This window comes from Erinaceus europaeus, chromosome 7 (genome assembly GCF_950295315.1).
Source record: "Erinaceus europaeus chromosome 7, mEriEur2.1, whole genome shotgun sequence".
NCBI lineage: Eukaryota > Metazoa > Chordata > Mammalia > Eulipotyphla > Erinaceidae > Erinaceus > Erinaceus europaeus.
The window spans coordinates 35946534-35968625 of record NC_080168.1 but is presented as its reverse complement, the minus strand read 5'-3'; the positions used below and the strand labels follow the sequence as shown (position 1 = coordinate 35968625).

The 22092-nt window shown below is 39.8% G+C and overlaps 1 protein-coding gene across 1 annotated transcript in view; it reads right to left on the bottom strand.

Annotated features, from left to right (window-relative positions):
- SATB2 (SATB homeobox 2) overlaps positions 1-22092 on the bottom strand; it is a 237093-nt gene that overhangs the window by 34992 nt on the left and 180009 nt on the right. The window contains exon 12 of the mRNA XM_060193495.1: positions 17440-17637. Within this exon, the coding sequence (XP_060049478.1) occupies positions 17440-17637 (198 nt within the window). The remainder of the gene's footprint in view (positions 1-17439; positions 17638-22092) is intronic.

Below are 22092 nucleotides of genomic sequence, written 5' to 3'. Positions count from 1 at the left end.
CCTACCATGACTAGTTCCATTTTACTAAGGATGTTAACAACTGGCTTTTGAAATTGCTGAAATTAAAGTTAGCTGGTGTGAGCTAATGCCAACACACCCTTAAGTCTGCTACAGAAATCAACACCCAGTTCCCTCTGCTTCACAAATCTTCTCACTGGAATGCTTGTACCTGGTTTACCATTTTCCAAGTCCTATAATACTGAGGATGACTCTGACAGGATACTCAATTCCTTAAATTATTCTAAACCAAAACGTGAAGCATCAGATGGTTTTCAGTGAATTAGATATAGGAACAACTTGTGAGGAAATTGAACTTGTGACCTTGGAGCTGTCAAATCTATCTAGTTTGCTTGATCTCCCATTTCTAGGGTTAAACCAAGTAATAATAAAATAAATGAATTTCAGAACTTTGGCAGTTTTCCTTTAATTGGAAGTATGCTTTTTTATCATTACAAGGGGGAAGTTCCAGGCTTCAACTTAATAAAAATCAGCAGCAGTTTTCAGCTACAATAGATTTCCACACTAAACAGAAACAGCTGAGAAGCCACAGTAGGTAGACTTGGCTACAATGATTTAAAACTCAGTGGCTAGCTTCCTCCTGCAATTGTCATGATCATCAATCATAAGGACATCAACTGGATCTTTTGGAGCACATATAAGATGTTCATAGTTTATTATCCTGTTACTAATTTGCTTTTCCAAAATGCATTTGAATTGATGAGGAGCAATGTGTTTTCATTTTTTTAATTTTTTTTAATGTTTTCATTAAGTCACCTGGGGATCATAAACAGATGACCAAATCACAGAGCAGGTATAAAGGGTCAAATATAAAGGGTCTCAGAGATGACCTAACCTTCCTTGTAACAATTTACAAAACAGTAGGAAGAAACTCAAAGAAGTAAAATACCTTTTCCAAGTGACCAACTGTATAACTGAAATCTATGTCACTTCCAGAGTTCTTTTTGCACTGCATTATTCCTTCCGTGATCAAAGTGTTGTTGAAAACAGTCATAGAAATTAATTTTGTGCTTTATAATGTTATACAGTTCCTGAAATAGTGAAGCAATAAGCAAATGTACATACACTTTAGATATTTGAGATCTTTAAAAATATCCATTTTATATGGTCTTCTCTGGAATTTCACTGTTTTTACCTATTTTTCCAGATAGAGACAGAGAGGGAGAGAGAAGGAGGGGGGAGAGAGAGATTTAGAGAGAGAGGAGAAAGGATAGCATAACACTGACGTTTACTGAGAGAGAGAGAGAGAGAGAGAGAGAGAGAGAGAGAGAGGAGAAAGGATAGCATAACACTGACGTTTACTGAGAGAGAGAGAGAGAGAGAGGAGAAAGGATAGCATAACACTGAGTTTACTGAGAGAGAGAGAGAGAGAGAGAGAGGAGAAAGGATAGCATAACACTGACGTTTACTGAGAGAGAGAGAGATTTAGAGAGGAGAAAGGATAGCATAACACTGACGTTTACTGAGAGAGAGAGAGAGAGAGAGAGAGAGAGGAGAAAGGATAGCATAACACTGACGTTTACTTCAAGGTGTTATGGGGCAGATTCAAAGCTGAGTCACACACATGACAGCAGTAGACTATTCAAGTGAATTATTTTTCAGGCTAATTTGAGAACTTTTTGAATTTTAATGTCATGCTAAACTTAGATTTAAGCAAAGTTCAATCACCTAGCTTAAATGTAATTAAATAAAGTATAACCAGAAGTTCCTACTTTCAAGTGAAGTATATACATTTGTTTCTATCATCATGGAAGCAAGACACAAAATCAAATTAATTCAAAATTAAAATCCAATGGTTTTATCTATATATTTACCATGAGTTTCTTAACTCTTTGGTGCCCATGGATTAATGACATATGCTTTTTTAAACTGCACTTCAGATAACCACCACCAATAGAACATTTGCAAATGCTTTACTTTTCTTGTCTATTCTTTTGTTTACTATGAATTAGAGCTGATGCTATAGCTTGTGGACAATAACAACATTCATACAGTTGCAGATGGGGAGATCATTATTATCACCACTAGGAAGGATACTTTAACAGGAGGCTGAAACTTACTGAATTTTACATCTTTGCATGACCTGTCAACTACATGGCTCATTTCACAAGTCTCCCCATCCCCTGGAAGTCCCTGAGAAACTCAAGACCAGAGAAAACTTCTTTCCCTTTGTGTGAGTTCATCAAAGGCTAGTCCAGAACTTCAGATACAGCAGGCACCTATAAATACAGGATACAGAGACTCAGACAATGTCACTGCTCAGCAACTCACACCTGGGACTTCTAGTGCATGGTGAGGACAGCAGAAGTCCCAGAGATGATCCAGGTCCTGAGCATCCTTTTCACATGCTTTAAAGTACAACATATTTATTTATTTATTTATTTATTTATTTATTTATTTATTTATTCATTCATTCTTTTTAAAGTACTAGCCCACTCTTGTCACACCCAGTGACAGTTTCTTACACTCTACAGGAATTTTATTCAGAACTGAGAAGAAAAGATCACACTAACTTTTAAATAACTTATAATGACCTTTAAAGGAGCTAAAAACGTAGAAAGAAAGATCAGATGAAACCTGACAGTCTTCAGTTTCGCATTACCAAACAACCATATCAATACACACCACGGAGGCCAGGTGCATTCTCGATCTGGCTATTAGATTCTATGAAAACATCATCTCCAGGTCAACTCTGAGTTATTTGGAGTAGAACTGTTCATTTTCTTATTAATACTAATAATTATAAGATACTAACACTTTCCCTGTGTCTCCCATGTGATCATCATGTCATTTGCCATCTCATAGAACCTTACAGATTTGAACAAATCACTATTTCTATATGTAAATGGCCTTTGCAAGGCCAGAGATCTCCAAATCCATGGAAGGCTGTGGGCGTCAAGCCCAGGACCTCTGAAGTACAGTAAGTACATCCCCCCTTTTTTTTTTCCCCTCCATCCTTATGCTTTGGCAATGCTACTGTTTTTGTTTTGTTGTGTTTTAAAAAAATATTTTATTTATTATTGGATAGAGACAGAGAGGAATTTAGAGGAGGGGGAGATAGAGGAGAATGACAGAGAGACACTGTAGCCCTGCTTCACCAGTCCTGAGGCTTTTCCCCTGCAGGTGGGGGCCAGGGGCTTGAACCTGGGCCTTGCATACTATAATGTGTGCGCTTAACTAGGTGTGCCACAGCTTGGCCTTGGCAAAGCTACTGTTCTGATGTAGTTGGATAAACTCTTTGGAGGTCTATATCAGACTTAAAAAAGGAAATGAGGTGGAAAAAAATCTAATTTTCATCTGTTTTACTTTCTACTGAAATATTTTTAAATCAGAAATCACATGCTAAAATGTTTGCACTTGTATTTGTGAATCAAGTTTGTCCGTCCATCAGGTTCCAGGCAAGCAGTCTGTTAAGTCTCAGCAAGTGGGCCTAAACTTTCCAAGTGTCTCTCATACACTTGTGGTTACAGCCACTTCTCAGACTTTTGAAGTAGTTTGAATGATTAGGCCCAAGTCAAAGTATGCAAAATTAGCACCCCTGCTCTGACCAAGGAGTCAAATGATGAGAAATTCATCCACATTAGGAAAGCCTCTCCTCTGCAGATGTGCATTTCTCTTTCTTCTGCAGAGACTATGAATACCTTTCAAATCAACAATTACCTATGAAAGAGAACCACTCTGGTAGAAAATTTAGGAAGAAAATGTGAAGCAGGCTCCTGTGGTCCTACAGCAGTGTGTGTTTTTCTGTCGCCAACAGCTCATTATTAAAAGGAGTTCATTCATACATCTGACCCTCGGAGGGCCACGGCTTTATCAGCACATGCCCAATGAGCCAGGTGGTTCAGTTCAAGTGCTAACAATAAATTAATTAGCTCACACCCCAGTGCCAAGTAATAAGGTTGCTACTTGGAGAACTCACCCTGGGCTGAGAAAATGAACGTGATGGGGTGTGGGGAGGACTGTGTGGTTGGGAGAAGTCAAAGGTAAAGAAGACATACTTATTACCCATCTGTTTTCCATCAAAGGCATCTTTAAAAATGTCACTCAATCACTAATCTGCATATGAAACTCTTTGGAGAACTATGTAAATAATTTTGGACTTCACAGAAGAGATTTAGAAAGTCAGTTTGCTCTGATATCTTCAAGTAACCCAGCTTCTTTTTTTTTTTCCTATCTAATGTCATTCTGAAAAGCCTAATGTGTTCTAAAGGTATTACCTAGACTGATTATAGAAACAGTTTACCAAATAACAACAACAAGTAAACAAAACAAAGAAAAAACCCTGAAACAAAGAGGTGGAACCCAAGATCAGGTTCTAATTTAAGCATATAGAACTTGTGTATTCAGTGAATCACGGTCTTAACTTTTGATTAAATCAAATCAGGGAAATGGGAGTTTTGTCTCAAAATGTAATTCTAAGCAAATAAGGGTGAAACTGCTAATATACATGTGAAATTCTACCTTGCTCACTGTTACATACGTGGTGCCTAAGTTAGTACCTGCCACACTATACAAATATTTGTTGAATAAATAAGTTAAAATGTTAGACAAGCAGTCAAGGAGGCATCTCAGTGCTACAGTGTAGGTCTTGCGTAAATGAGGGCCTGAGCGGCATCCCTGACAGCACCTATCTCAGAGTCCTACTCACCAGTCCTCACCTCCACCCTCGAGAAAAACATGCCTTTTCTTAAATTCTGAGTCTCAAATTGGCCAGTCCTCTCACCCACACTTGTAACTTGAGGCCTGAGTAGTCTTATCAAACAGCTTTATCCATCATCAAGGAGGAAAGGAAAATGAAAAGGAAGAGGGATGGAATGAATAGAAAGTAGAAGGAAAAAGGAGAAAGCACACAAGTAGAACCTGAACTGTAATTGGCATGTTGCACCAAAGTAAAAGACTCTGGGGTGGGGGGGGGGAGAGTACAAGTCCAAAAAATATGACAGAGGACCTAGTGGGGGTTGTATTGTTATATGGAAAACTGAGAAATGCTATGAATGTACAAACTACTGTATTTACTGTTGAATGTAAAACATTAATTTCAAATAAATTATAAAAAAAAAAGAAAAAAGGAGACAGGGAGACACAGAAAGCAGGATGGGAGGAAGGAGAAAGGGTAAAAAGAGCCACACTCAGTTAACTAATAGAACAACATCTAGGACACTGCCTAGCATATTAAATAGCAATATCCTTTTAAAAAGACACTAAGCCAGGAGCCAGGCAATAGTGCAGTGGGTTAAGCGCACGTGGTGCGAAGCTCAAGGACTGGTGTAAGGATCCTGCCAGTTCAAGCCCCCAGCTCCCCACCTGCAGGGGGGTTGCTTCACAGGTGGTGAAGCAGGTGTGCAGGTGTCTCTCTTTCTCTCCCCCCTCTGTCTCTTTCCATTTCTTTTTCCATTTCTCTTTCCATTTCTCTCTATCCTATCCAACAACAACATCAATAACAACAATAATAATAGCTATAACAACAATAAAAAACAAGGGCAACAAGAGGGAAAATAAATAAATAAGTAAATAATAAAATAGAATCTTTAAAAGAAACACTAAGCTGTATGTTCAGAAAGTATTACATTGAGTATTATTATTCTCATCAGAACATGATGAAAAGGCTAAAGCTTTGCACGATACCTGGCTGCACTTGACAATATGATAATGAGTATAACTGCCACAATACTCTTTTTAAAAATAGAGAGAACAAAGCTAAATACTCGTGATTACAGTGACTTAACAGAGAGCAGTGAAGAGGCTTGAGTAGTGGTCAATACATCAAACTGAACCTGATTCCTCCCTTGACCTGTGAAGTAGGGCAAAGTGCCCTGTATTCAGTTTTAGGTTATAAAAAGTAAGAAGTACATCCATATCCCACAGAACTAGTTGAAGATATTGTGATGCTCTCAAAAAAAAAAAAAAGTGAAATATCAATTTAGACAGGGCCAGGCTGTGGTGCATCTGGTTGAGTACACAGTCACCAGGCACAAGAACCTGGTTACAAGCCCCTGACCTGCAGTGTGTGTGGGGGGTGGGGGGTGGGGGGGATTTGGAAGGGGTGAAGCAGAGCTGCAGGTGTCTCTCTTTCTCTCTTCTTGTCTATCTCCCCCATCCCTCTTGATTTCTCTCTGTCTCTCTCCAATAAATAACATATTTTAAAAAATCAAAATTAGACTATTCTTAAGAGGAACAAATTATGGAAGAGAAAGCTACTCAAGAAATCAAGGGTTTCTATACTGCCTAATGTTGGGGAATAATAAACCAAGTGGAGCCCAGCTGTTTGACAAGTCACTTCCAAACAATAGCTGAACTTGTGTGCTACGAAGCTCTGGAGGGCACTAAGCCTAGAACAATCCCATGAAGAATGAGACATAAAAAAAAAAAAAAAGCTAACTCTATAACCATGGAATGTGTGCTCAGATCTACAGGGATGCAGAGGTCACATAGACTCCTAAGTTGAATATGGGTCCCAGATCACATTAAATTGATGGGGTTTACAGTCAACAATATGCATACACCTTTCCAATATTTGGGAGCTACTCTCTTCCCTGATCCAGCTTTCTGGTCCTTCTGCCAGCCATGACATCATCTCCCCAGATAATAACTTGGATCTACCTGCATATCAGATTTCAGGCCCAGGAGGGGGGAACTAGTAAAGCCACTAGGGAAAGAGAGGCAGGATTGGGAGTATGGATCGACCTGTCAATGCCCATGTACAACAGGGAAGCAATTACAGAAGGCAGACCTTCCACCTTCTGCATCCCACAATGATCTTGGGTCCATACTCCCAGAGGGTTAAAGAATAGGAAAGCTATCAGGGGAGGGGGGGGGTATGGAGTTCTGGTGGTGGGAATTGTGTGGAGTTGTACCCCTCTTATCCTATGGTTTTGTTAATGTCTCCTTTTTTAAATAAATAAAAAAAAATGTCTAGCCAATTTGGATACACTACCTTTAAAAAGTGTAGACTACTTTTTATTTTCTTAAAAAATATTTTTTATTATCTTTATTGGATAGAGAGAGCCAGAAATCGAGAGGGAAAGGGGTGATAGAGGACAGGTCATCATCGACTGTGATAAATGCTGGCACTTCAGACCCACATGCAGGCCAGTCATCGGTTATCTACAGATGATCTCCTACCAAGTTAGCTTTCTACCTCCCTTTCTCCTTACTACATTCCCTTTTACAATGGTGTAAAATTGTAAATACTGTATGAGGCAACAGAAGTTGGGTTGGATAAAGGAATAAAGAAAAAGGAATGGAGTGGGTCAGAGGTCATGAGAAAGTTAAGGTTTTGAGGAAGCAGAATTAGAACTTTAGAGAAACCATGAGTAGTTAGCAGAAGTTAAGAGGTGGATGCAGAGATAAAACAGATGTGCTGAGAAGGACAGCTTGACAGTGCTAAGTATGTCATGTGTAGCAAAGGAGAGGGGAATCCTGGGAGCCACAGCTCCAAAGTCCTACTTTCTGGGTCAGAGAAACATCCCCACACCTAAATTCAGTCCTCATCTACATTTTCATTAAGTACTAGCATACTCAATTTCTGTTATTAGCTAAAATGAATGTGTCTCATAAAAGAAAAAGATTTCAAAAAGCAGACATGTAATTTGCTTAAATTCCTGGGACAAATGGATCCACAGCTAACGTTTAATCTACTAGTTATCAACTCTAAGAACTTCTTCCATCTTCTGACATTGTCACTGAAGGTTTGTTTTGTTTTGTTTGTTTTTTGTCTCTAGGGATATCGCTGGGGCTCAGTGCCTGCATCATGAATACACTGCTCCTGGCGGCCATTTTTTCCATTTTATTGGATAGGTCAGAACGAAATTGAGAGAGGAGGGGGAGATAGGGAGGAGAAAGACAGACACTTTCAGACCTGCTTCACTACTTTTGAAGTGAACCCGCAGTCAGGGAGCCAGGGGCTCTAACCTGGATCCTTGTGTGAGTCCTTGCACTTCATACTATGTGCACTCAACCCTGTGCACTTAACCTGGTACACCACTACCCGGCCCCCTGAAGGCATCTTCTTCACTACACTCTGGAAGAAGGGAGCCCATGGGAAAAATGTGCACTCACTAAGTTAAGGAGCAGATTGTAGATGACCTGCATATCTCTCTATTCTTGAATGGCAAGTTTAAGTTTCAAGATGGTAAAAGTCTAGTAAGCAATAGAAATGAAGAATGTTCTTCAGGTTGAATAGATGCATGTAAAACAGCATAATGTTTAATGTCAATATAAAAAGCAAGTATGACCTGCAGGGGAAAGCTTTGCAAGTGATGAAGCAGGGCTGCAGGTGTCTCTGTCTCCCTCTCTACCACCCCCTTCCCTGCTGATTTCTGGCTATCTCTATCCAATAAACAAAGACTTTTTTTAAAAAAAAATTACAAATAAAACAAAAAGCTAGTATGAGTCTTCACTGGTGGTCAAAGACTCTTTCTTCCCTCAGTGGAGACCTGCTCAGACTTAACTCTGCATATTTTCATCTTAAAGGGCAAGCTTCATTTGCATATCTTCTTAGGACTAAAGTGTAATTTCAAAACCAAAGCTGCATTTTGACTTTGAATAGGAACTTGGCAGGGATCCAAGGAGAGAGAAATTCTAGTAACATGGTTAGAGAATTTGCAAACATCCTTAATTGATTAATAAATTTGATTATTTATTTTTATAAATCCATTGGGAAGTAAATTCAGAAATCAAAATAGAACATGTACAGCTGGAGTCAAAAGGCATGGTCAAGTTTTTAGAGCTGAAAGGTAGATTTTAATTACCTTTAAACATTAACAGCGAGAGTCACAGACTAAACACATCTCTAAAATGCCATTCTAAAGTTACCTCGAATAAAGCTTGACAAAAAGTGAAAATTTCAGTCACATCCTCTCTTTAACATCACACCAGTTAATTATATATGGCTCACTAAATGAAGTATCCTGTTAAGAACAAAAAAGCTAACAAAACTAAATCTACTCAACGAGAGTACTAAATTAAATAATTATATGTATTTCTTAACTTTTCTAAGCTGAAATTAATGTATATAAAAAGTGACCTAGCCCCTTGAGTTTTCACCAGGCTTAGAAAAAAAACATATTAATATTTCACAATTAAACAGCCTGCTAGCGGATAGAAGAAGAATTTCCACTACAATAATGATCATCATCACCATGACCAGCACAATCATTATTACAGAACTCTGTCTTTAAAAAAAAGTCAGTTTCAGAGACATTTACAATTACACTCTTTTGTTGTTCTTGCCAGAGCTTCATCACTTCAAGTCAATTTTTTTCAGATACCGAGAGACAGAGAGGACAAGATACCCCAGCACCAAAGCTTCCTCCAAGGCTGGAGCGGGGAGTACTGGAATTGAGCTCATGCCCACAGATAACACTGGAGTGCTGTGCAGGTAAGCTATCTTGCTGTGACAGGGACTCAGAAATTAATATTAATACCAGTGGCAGCAGTCCAAAGCAGCAGAGGTGTAGAGCTGGCGTGGGCTGTCACCCACTCGGTCTCACATTCTTACTTAGCATAAGGCATGGAATGTTGTCTTTAAAGTAGTTGTCAGCAATCTCAGAATTCCTGAACTCACAAAATAACCTATGGAAATACTGTGGTGGAAACATAAGAAAGCACATGCTACACAGACACCAACAGTGTGGCAAATGTTCCCTGAATTCACAGGCCCCACTCGGTGACATCAGAGCAGGAGCAGCTTGCGTCCTCTCCTGCTTTCAGAGTAGTGCGTCAGAGGAAGGCTCAGGTGCCCAAAAAATGCCTCCATTTCCGTCTAGCTCATGGACTCTGGCTTCAGGTGAAGCTCAATGTCTCTAGTCCAGCTTTTCCAGTTGTAAAACAGTAAGGCAAAGATGATCTAGCTATTATAGTTTTTGATTCCAGGTTGATTTCCGTCCATTATATGGCACCAGATCCTAATAATCAGGACAATCAAGAAAGGTTTGTTTGTTCTTGCCACTAGGGTTCTTGCTAGGGCTTGGTGGTACCTGCATACTGCTCCCAAAGATGGCAGATGACAAGTAGGTAGGCAGGGAGATAGGCAGGTTAGACAGAGGACTGAGAGTAACAGAGAAGGGTAAAACAGAGACAGAAATAAAGAGAGATACCTGCAGCACTGCTCCACCACTACCTGAAGCTTCCCCCTGCATGTGGGGACTAGAGGCTTGAACCTGGGTCCTTGCACTCTACCAGGTGAGCTCAGATCTTCAAGAAATACACTCTTGTTTTTATCTATTGGCATGAAATATAGAATTTATTTTCATATTTTGTTGACTTTTTAAAAATTATTTTGTTAGAGATTTAATATTGATTTATGAAATTATTATAACAGGGGTATAATTCTACATTGTTCCCCACCAAAGCTGTGTCTTCATTCCCTCCATTGGAAACTGTATTAGTTCTCCCCAAGATCACAGAGGTAGGTTAACTATTATTTCTATAACTAAACTGTAACTATACATACACATACTTGCCCTTTTTTCTATGGTCCTGCCTTCTCTTCCTTTCTAAGTCACACTTACTATTTTTGAGTGTCCCGTTCCCACTCCCCCTTTTTTCCCTCCTCTTTCCAGGTCCTGATGGAATTGGAGTTCAGAGCCCTCTGGTCATCTTACTCTAACACTTACCCCTCTGGGAGTATGAACCAAATACTTTTTAGGGGTGCAGAAGGTGGAAGGTCTGGTTTCTGTAATTGCTTCTTTATTGGTCATGGACATTGGCAGGTCAACCCATACCCCCAGCTTATTTTCATAGTTTTCATGGGATGTTTTAGTTTTCTTACCACATAATCTCATCCCTGTTGGTTTTCTTTCTACCATATATATGCATCTATATTTACTATAGTAGAATTTTCCAGCCTTTTCATTTTTAGTTATTATCCACTAAAATAATAACTGTTTGGCATTTTAAAAAATCATTTCCCAACTTAATGCACTTTTAATATAAAACATGTATTGAAAATCTCTTTATGTACTATGCCCCTTTAAAGGTAAATCACAGGTTTTTATACTCTCTGAGAACAAACTGTCATTCTGGGCCAACCCTGTTGGAGTTAGGGATCAATGATATGAATGGATCTAGTTTATAAAGCATGTTCAGCATCTGGCAAGTCATCTTTTATATATCAAGAACGTAAAGAGGAGGATTCTGAAAAGAATCAGTATACCAAAAAAAAAAAAAAAACTGGGGGGGAGATTTAGAACAGATAATACAATAAGATAACAAAGTCACACATCACCTGGAGATATCTGAATTCCTATGGAGGGACCTCTTTCCTCCAAGACCCCCATCTCTACAGTGGTCAAGACAGCTCAGTGGCCCCAAGCTTATCTTGGTCTCCACTATACCCTAGCCTCAAATCAGATGGGAAGTTCCATCAAACACTCATTTCTTGAAAACATGCAAAATATTAGAATTATAAGAATAAATGTCACATGCTGACTACTATCTAAAAATCAAAAATCAGAACCAGAGGTCAAAGACATGAGAAGCCTGGGTTCAGTAGGTCCAACTGTGAATGCTAGAGTTAGGGGGGCAAGGTGACTTGCAGATATAGAGTACTGTTAGCAGGAGCAAGGCCAAGACAGAAAATGAAAAGATACATATTTTGCACTTTTTTATGGATACGTGCGGACATATGCTCTCTCTCACAGAACCTGGTCTATATCTAGGTTTTGGAACTTTGTTAGAAAGTGATCCACGTGAGATGAAATTAGAGAATGCTATGAAAGGAAAGGTCTCACCAGAGTAATAAAGCTGAAGGGTTGTCATTCCACAAGCAGAAGTACACTAGAGTTTGTAGTGAGTACCCCCCCCCCCAACACTTCCTCTCCACTATTCCAACCTTTGGGTCCATGATTGCTCAACAATTTGTTTGGCTTTGTATGTTAACTCTCTTTTCAGCCACCAGGTTCCAGATGTCATCAGGATTCCGGCCAGGCTTCCCTGAACTGAAGACCCCACCAATATGTCCTGGAGCTCCGCTTCCCCAGAGACCCACCCTACTAGGGAAACAAAGAGGCAGACTGGGAGTATGGACCGACCAGTCAACACCCATGTTCAGCGGGGAAGCAATTACAGAAGCCAGACCTTCTACCTTCTGCAACCCACAACGACCCTGGGTCCATGCTCCCAGAGGGATAGAGAATGGGAAAGCTATCAGGGGAGGGGATGGGATATGGAGATGGGGTAGTGGGAATTGTGTGGAGTTGGACCCCTTCTACCCTATAGTTTTGTTAATTTATCCTTTCTTAAATAAAAAATAAATTTAAAAAAAAGAAAAGATCCTGGACAGGATGTGTGTGCCTTCTCCACAGATGTGGCTGATGGGGATCTTGCAGCAGAATGGCAAATGTACTTTCTGTGCAAAGAGAATCAGCTCCAGTTACATGGCTTAGTCGGTCAGAGTTGATTTTCTGTATTGCTATGTGAAATCACACACATGCACACATACACACATATTAGTTAGGGGGAAAACACATCTACTAGCAATACAAGACTATCAGTTTGTAAACTATTTGCAAATAGCAAGGAAAAACAATGTCTTCTATGTATACAGACGTTCTGGCTCTTAAAGAGATGTCTTTACTTCCTCATAACACAGAAAGCACACAGGCCTGGAAGTAAGGAGACGCTCCTTATCTGGTATCTCTGGAGCAGGGAAAGCTTTAAGTCAGACTTTCTGGGTAGGAAGCCATGCACCCAGATCATGCATTCCTATCTGTACCATATGAGAATATAAAATGGAACAGTGTACCCTGACTACCTGAAGAACTTAAAATGGAACTTACTGATGCACACAAGTAGTGTAGATTTCTATGTGCATTTTTATATGCTGCATAGACACACAGGTCTTAAAAGCACTTATCTGGGTGCCAGGTGGTGGCCTACCTGGCTGACTGTACATGTTAGAATGTTCAAGACCCCAGTCCCCACCTGCAGGGGGAAAGCTTCACAAGTGGTGAAGCAGTGTTGAGGATGTCTCTCCCGCTCTATCACTACCTTCCCTCTCAATCCTGGCTGTCTCTATCCAATCAATTAATGAAGATAATAAAAAATTGAATTATTCTTAAAAAATCATTTATCTGATATATACTTAACAATTTAATAATAGCATATTATGTCCCTAGGAAGACAAAATGTAACATTACCAAACTAGTAGAATCTGATATATAATTTTTTGAATTTCTAAAATATATAAATAATTAAGTGACCTTATAATTTTAATTAATTAAATGGCACAAGTAAATTTCACCTTTGAGTCTAACAGTTTCACTTGTGAACAACTATGGATACTACTTAGTAGTTTGGGATTTGATTTTACTTTATTTTCATTATTTTTTTAAGACAGAAAGCAGAGAGAGAGAGAGAGACCAGAGCACTGAAGCTTCCTTCAATGTGGTGGGGGCTGAACTTGAACAGGGGTCACACACATGGCAGAGCAGCCCACTCCCCAAGTAAGCTAGCCAAGAAATCCTGTGTCATAGAACTGTGCCAATTCCAGTCTCAAGAGTTCTGCCAGCTAGCTTGTTATTTTTCCCCATTTCTCACATGATGACAGTCATAAGTAAATGATTCAAGGCTTTCTATTTTGTAGACAAACATAAAGACAGCATTGCAAAGCTGTGCTACTCAAAGGAGGGCACAATGCAAAAAAAAAAAATGTGACGTGAAAGAATTTCACAGTAGTTAGAGAGGGGTCAAGGTCACTGTCTAAAGGAAAGACAATATGGAGAAAATTGCCTTATTTGTGTACTCTTTAGGTAAAGATCTGAGTGACAACAAATAACCTTTAACAAACTAAGAAAATCCTCTCAGTGATATCAGAAGTTAAGGTAGATAATCACAAAGTGCTTTAGAGTGAAAAGGTAAATTACAGACTAACTCAACATCATTAAACACCGATAGCACACTCTAGTTTTACAAACTAACACAGATGATTAAAAATCTCATCTATCAGAGGCCGGGTGGAGTGCACATCACAACGTGCAAGGTTTGAGCCCCAAGGCAGTCCCCACCTGCAGGGGAAAGGCTTTGTGAGTGGTAAAGCAGTGCTGCAGGTATTTATCTCCCTCTTTATCATCCCCTTCCCTCTCAATTTCTGGCCATCTCTATCCAATAAATAAAGATTTTTTAAAAACACACATATATCTTAGGTATAAGCACATCTGTTTGGGTGGGTATATTTGGTTCCTTGGGACATATCCCCAGGAGAGGAACTGCAGGGTCATAGGGCAGGTCCATTTCTAGCCTTCTGAGGGTTCTCCAGACTGTTCTCCACAGGGGTATTGCACCAAAGCAAAGGACTATTGAGTGGGGGGGAGGAGGAAAGGAAGGGGGTTTTCAGGTCCTGGTGCATGATGGTAGAATAGGACCTAGACTGGTGGAGAGTGTTGTGTAGAAAACTGAGTAATTTTACACATGTACCAACAACTGTATTTATTCATTTACTCATGTAAATTATTAATTCCTCCACTAAAGTCTCAGGATCAGGATATATATGCCATATATGATCCATAAGGGGACGTGCCTACTTTGCCTGCTCTGTCTTCCAGCCCAGGGCCCCACAGTAATGGGGGAGCTATGACACCCCTCTCTCTGTTTCTCTCACTGAAAAAGTCTTCTTAGAATAGTGAAGCTTTAGTGAAAGCAGTAACAACAATACCAGTAAAAACAAAAATAGTAACCTCTAGATCAATTGACTGTCTGCATTTAAGACTTAGTTCCTCCAACTGGTTGGACTCCTTTTAGCTACCAACACAAGGAGCCCTAAAAGAGATGAGAATTTCTAGACAAAGAATAGATACAAGAGCATGCAGGGGCCAACAACCAAATGTAGGGAAGTCCTCAATTACTAAGAAGAATAAATCTTAGTGTTTTTATTTCAAGCTTTTTTACAGTTTCAAGTTTGTTATATGCTATGATAAAAAATAGATGCCATTAGCATCTAAAATAGATGAGGTTTTTATTCCTGGTTTATTTCTATTTAGGATTTACTACACTAACATGGACTCCCACAAAGTTGGTGGTCACCAGAAACTTCTTGGTCCTGTGTTGGTTCAACACACTTTTGACTGATTCATATAAAAATGAGATAAACAAAGGTGATGGTGAGGTTTTTTTTTTATATATAGGACTGAATTTATTCTGACTGTAAGTTTTTCTGTCTGAAGTTACCTTTTTCCTAAATTGTTTGCTGTTAAAAGATTATCATGTTTTCATGATATGCTATGATGTAATATTAATAATAAATTGAAGCTTCTTCTGAATATTCCAAATACATAATTGTTTTCCAAAGTAAAAGGATGGTGAATCTATATTGGGCTGATCTTTACTTTTAATTTCTAGCAAACCTCAAAAATCTAAAAACCACTGTTCTGTGTGACTTTGTGAGCTGATCTAGTTGTCAATGGGGGAGGGATGCCCTGCCATTTGGGTGGGAGCCCCGGCAGGAATAGACAATAACTTTGGAAATAGAGTTGATGTTGCGGGGTAAATTGTGTGTTTTCCTTCCTGAGAACGACCTTCCCCAAGCAGGATACCCAGAAGAGCAAGCTCCTCTATGTCCTTGTTACATGTCTTTCTCCCTGCTCACCCTGACACTCCCTCTAGAAACCTCACTCCCAGCAAATGCAAGAGTCTAATCATTTGGGTGTCTCAAAATAGACCCAGAGCTTGAGAGCACTGGCCTATATGCCAGTATCTGGAGGCAAAGAGTGCTAACAGTAGATTCAGTGATTCCTAGACCTCCCACCCAACCCATAGGCATGGGAGGGTGAAAGAAAGGAGTCAGAGTAGACCACTTATTTCCCTTTAGCCTTCAAAAGACATTTTTAGGGCTAATAAAACCATGTTGCACACTTTTTTTCATTGCCTTCTTTTTTTTTTTTTTTTGGCCTCCAGGGTTATCGCTGGATCACTGGGGCTTGGTGCCAGTACTGCGAATCCACTGCTCCTCATTTTTCCCATTTTATTGGATAGACAGAAAGAAATTTACAGGGGAGGGAAAGGTAAAGAGGGAGAGAGATGGACACCTGCAGACCTGCTTCACCACTTGTGAAGCTTTCCCACCTGCAGGTGGGGAGCCCAGGGCTCAAACCTGGATCCTTGTATGGGTCCTTGAGCTTTGTACTATGTGTACTTAACTGGATTCACCACCACCTAACCCCCTTCTCTTTTATTTTTTACTTACAGACATACACACACACACACACACACACACACACACACACACTCCCTCAAGGAAACTCAAAGGCTTTTTTGGCAGCAGCTAATATCAGTGATATCATCAGATAGTAGGACAAGTCTCTTTATCTAGCAAAGTCTATGGGAAAATCTTTAAGGGATATAACTCTGAAATATTAATTTAGTTAATACTCCTTCCTGAAGTTGATTACTACAGAGAGTCAGTAATTAAACATTTGTTGTTTTTATTATTATTATTTTGAGAAAGAAGTACTATTTCTCTCAATAAGAGAAACATTAAGCTAACAAAGCATGTAACTCAAGTAAAGATTGATTTCAAAAGCAGGGAGAAAACCAAAGATAGCAAAAAAGTCTCATCATAAATTCTAAAGAGTCTATCACAGTTTCTCTCAGAGTTTCATTTGAGCTTAGTGGTATTTCCTTGGGATGCATTGGATCGATCTTCTCGTGGTGCATCCCATGAGTACCCATTCATTGGGGAAACTGACGATCCTTCCTAGCTGACTGAATCCACATGGATCCCAGTCACTTTCAAAGCCAGCAACAAGCAGCTCCTGACAGCTTTCAACCTGATGCTGTTGACTGGTTATGGAATAAGGGCAAATGTTAGAAGAAGAAGTGGTATTTCCCAAATCATGTACTATTTATTTTTTTTAAATGTATTTATTCACTCATTTACCTTTCAGAGAGAGAGAGAGAAGGGAGGGAGAGAGAGCACGTTCAGGCTGACTAGAGCAGTACTCAGCTCTAGCATATAAAGGAGGGGTTGAACTGGAACCTCCCACATGCAAATTCTGCTACTGTCTAGTTACCTCACTGACCTCCTGTGGCTCTTTTCACTCTTTCTTTGGTTTAGAAAAACACTTCTTGAAGAATTTGGCATCAATTTATTGGTTCTTTGAATTTTTTTTTTTAATAAGAGCCAAAGGAAACTATGAACTATGCTTTCTAACTGGGAACTCTGATTCTCCACAAGGGCTCTGACTTCACAACGCCACATGTAAAATATACTAAGAAAAGTTATCACTGCTGGGACTTGAGTGTTCAGACATGTTTCTCTACGTGAGGAGAAGAGCACACTTACGTACACGAGTTCTCGAGTGAGCAGAGAGCCCTCTATACTTGAGGACCTGGTAGAAGACACCTATTACAGGGTATTGGGGTGGTGCCCTCCACACTGCCAACAGAGCAGAACTGCTCAGGTTGGGGGGGCGGGGAGGCACTGACCTGCACTGGCTCAGGGGGGAGCTGGACCACATGCTGCATGCGCTCACTGTGGTGATGCCTGGACTCCTCCTCATAGATGACATCCCTCTCATGCTGGGGCAGGTTCAGGAAGCGCCGGATGGTGCAGAGGTTCTCCCAGAGGGTGCGATTCTCAGGACTTGGGTTCTCTTTCCAGCGGAGCAGCTCACACAGCCAACCCTGGAGAAACAGAAGACCACCTGGATTAGCCTGCAGCAGCGAACAGCATGATACGCCTGGACTCCAGTCCAGTTTCTGGAATCTGTTAGTCAAAAGTTTCCCCTCCGATGGGATATAGAGATCTGATGGTGGGAACTGTGTTGAGTTGTACCCCTCCTATCCTACAGTTTTGTTAATGTCTCCCTTTTTAAAAAAAAGAAAATTTCCCCTCCAACCTAAAGAGACACTGGAACATACCAGCAATGCCAGAAAACCAGCCAATGTGGATTACTACACCAGCACCTGAGAACCTTGACTTGTGTTATCATGTTTTCAGTCAGACCAATTTTTAATTAGCTGACATACTAATTTATGATTTCTTTGCAAAAGATATTCAAGCTAGATTACCACCATTTCATTCTCAGAAACAGTAATTCATTTTTTAAAAATGGTATTTTATAAAAGATGTATCAGTTTAAGAGAGAAACATGGACATTTTGGACATATGTGGTGCCTGGGATCAAACCTGAGACCTCAGGCTGGCACATAGACCTTCTTCCTGATGAGCCACCGCCCCAGCAGAGTTTTTTTTTTGTTTTCAATTTACCCATTTGAATAGCATCTCACTCTAAGAAAAGTAAAGATGAATAGATATCTCTATTAGAAGATGGCAGATTCTAAAGAAAGAAAGAATGTATACATGTTGTGGTAAGGGAGGTGGTGCAATGGGTAAAGCATTGGGCTCTCAAGCATGAGGTCCTGAGTTCAGTCCCCAGCAGCACATGTACCAGAGTGATGTCTGGTTCTTTCTCTCTCCTATCTTTCTCGGGAATAAATAAATAAATAAATTCTAAAAAGAAAGAAGGAAGAAAGGAAAAAAGAAAGAAAGAAAGAAAGAAGAAAAGAAAGAAAGAAAGGAAGGAAGGAAGAAAGAAAGAAAGAAAGAAAGAAAGAAAGAAAGAAAGAATGAATACATGTCAATAGCACTGAATTCTCTAGGGAGGGATAGTCTTCCCATGCTCAATAATCCCATAAAACAGAAAGAACAAACTTAGCTGGAATGAAACGTATACATCTGATCACTCTGAATGATGTGGGCTCTAGGCCCTCTTAGGCATCCCCTCCCTTCCACATCCACACTTGCAGCAAGGTAGGCAGTTGGGCCATGACACCTGCAAAAGCCTGCCTCCCACTCTAGCATCCGGATGTTCTACACTGCATAGAGAAGATGCAATGCAAATAATGATGAATTATATGAAAATAATACAGAAGATGCTGTCAACATCGCTCACTAACTCATGTCAAAATATTTTACCCAGTTCTTTCTAACCCATCATTGCTAAGTTACATGGCTCATTTTAAATCTGAGAACTGTCCCACATCATGTGTCTTGTAATATAGTTAAGACTTTTTCTTTTAAAAAAGAAGAAAAGTGTATCAATAAGCACAAATGACTTTGTAAGCCATGAATTCCAAGCCTGGGCAAATTCTATATCACAACCAGTAAACCAATGAAAGTCCCTGACATGCATTATAAAAACCCCATATAATATCATAAGCTGTTGTTTGTCTAACTCTCCACTGTGTCTTCTGCCTTTACCCAAAAAAAAAAGGGCAAGATTTGATTATCTCCGCTGCATCAGCCAAGACAGCAACACCAGCTGTTCTTATTGTGCAGCCTCTTCCTCACAGCCTCCATGTTAATAACCTGATCATTCCATTTTCTCCTTCAACTGCCGGCTGCAGCACCGCGAAGAGACAAAAACCCAAGCCCATCTGCAGCAGCTGTAGGCACTGAACTGTGAAGCCACTGGGGATTTATAAACTAATCTGTAACACAACACTGCCTTGTTTTTACAAGTGAGAGGCCACATTTGCGCAGACCTGATCTTTTCTTGCAATAAACTGGGAGCTGGGGAGAATTAGAGAGTTAGGAAGAATGAAAACAATGTATCTAATAATTTGCTTGGGAATGTTTCTCCAAGTTATCTTAATATATATATATATATATATATATATTTTTTTTTTTTTTTTACTCAATTGAGAAGCAAGAAACAGGTGATTTTCAAGGTGCAATCCATATGAAAAACGAAGACCAATTTTTATACCTAACAGAAAATAAATCATATATTAAAAAATCTCCTGGTCCCAAAGTGTTTCCTCAAGGGTTTCTTTGTACAAAGGAAATAATTCTTGAAATGGAAAATAAACCATCTGTGGAAAAAATAAACTCTGATTTTTCTGTCTTTTCACAGATCTGAATAAGTCTCCAACTGAACTCTTTCAAATGTTTCAAACAGGTATGTTTAACATCTCCCAGGGGAGGCAATAGCATGGAGACCAATCATTTCACAGAAAATAGAAACAAAAACCTACATCTGTTAAAAGATGAAGTTCTGAGATACCCAGACCTGGAGGAGAAGAGCACCTGCTGTTCCGCTTGAGGAGTGAATTGCATTGTGGGAAGCCACAGCTTGAAATGAGACAGGTGACAGCTGAGTGGTATCTCTACGTATGATACTCGGAATGTCTTGCACAACATTCATTTGATTTATAAGCACTGTTATAATCTGCACTCATTACAATCACTTAGAACGGACTACAGACCTCGTTAAGGACCCTGTGCTGTCTGCCATCAGTCTTTAAGAAGTGTAGTACTCAATTTGCCCACTGACATGCAAGGTCTTGACCTTGAAGCTATTAGGGAGTGGATTAGACATAAGTATGATCATGTGTGCAGACATAAGCAAACCAAATTAATTTCTGGCACAGAGAGGTAGCCAGCAAGACCCCGCTTTTAGGACATCAGAGAGGCTTCCTCAAATCCCTGATGGAGCTGAGCTAATAGCGTGTTTAAGGGAACCCAGTTTTGAAGATGAAGCACATTCATGGTATTTAGAGGGTTATTAATCTAGTTTCCCTACAAAGTGTTTGCTTGGCTGATCAGATTAAGGGATGGAGCCTTCAACAGTGCACCCCCACCACAGCAGGCCCCAAGAAATCTGTGATACTTCACAGCCTTGGACATATTGCACCATGTGTACCCAGCTGCTTCAATAATTAGCTTATGAATGTATCAGCTGGTTCTGTGATTTTTATAAATAATAACTAACCTACAGAGCAGAAAGACTGTCGACAGCCTTACAGTAGCACAAAACTGCAAGGTACTCCTAACTCCAACTCGTTCTTCCACCAAATGTCAGTATTCTCTACTGGTGGGACTCCTGTGATGCCATTTACAAATATTTATTTTGCAACTGAAATGGTAGTGCATTCTTTGTCAGTTTTCTTCACGGCAGATATATTTGCTTTCCCCCCTTACTCTGACTTACTTGCTCATTTTGTGTATCTGTCTGCCTCCAGAAATCTTCTCTTCCACCTGAACTCCCTGTCTCACTCCCCCATCTTCTATATTCTCGTTACCCCTTCACCAGTCCACTTGATATCCTTATCTCTTTTTTCCTGATGAGAACTCCTATGAGCTTAGTTGGTGGTTGGTGACTAGGTGAGAAAGTATCACACTGTTGCAGGAACACACATGAATATAATTGTGAGTGAACCCATCACAGAAGAGATAAAGAGTCCCCACAAAGGGATTTCTTTTTTTTTTATTTATTTATATAGTTTTTGCATACCATCCAAGAAAGTTTTGCAGTATCAGGCAAAAAAAAAAAAGTGTAAATGTCAAATAAAACAGTGACAGATGACAGTATTCTCTATTGAATAGCACTGTTTCTGTCGTGCATGTTCAATGGGAACTCATGAATTATTAATAACCAAATCTCCTTTTTCTGTTAAAAATCTCAAGTAGGCTTTTTGTTGTTGTTCCTTATGTGTTATGTGGAACATTCCAGGAGAATTATTTTCATTTCAGAAATACTGATACAGAAGTTCATCTGACTTCCAACTTTGGCCAGCTCCTTCATTGCGTGCCATGAACTTCAAAGTACACACTTAACCCGTAATGTCTCTTAGCCTGGCAACGGAAGGTTGACAAAACCCTCACATAGTAAGTTTAGCTTATCTTCTGATATGATAAAACTGAGGCTGAGTGAATTACAAATGTATGGATGTAGCTGGAAATCCAGAGAGGATGAAAGTTAGAGCCCTGAGACCTAATTGCTAATATCTTACTCTGTCACTGAAGGGGGACCTTTAAGAAAATGGTTACCCTCCTGAAACTTCTGGGAGCTTCTATATTAAAAGAAGAGTCTGTAAAAGATGATCTGTGAGTCTCATTCCAGCTCTGTGTTCCATGATATCTTAGTTATCAAAAGAAGCAGATAGTGATGAGCCACAGTGATTAAATCACAGTGAAGAAATAGCTTTGACCAAGTGGCTGCAGTAAGTACCACCAGCAATAATGTCTAGCCTCCACAGATCCCTCTCTCCACCATCACTGATAATCTCCACCAGGAACATCATAAGCCTTCTTGTGGACCTCTACAGGGACCTTGCCCTCAATGAAGAACAACA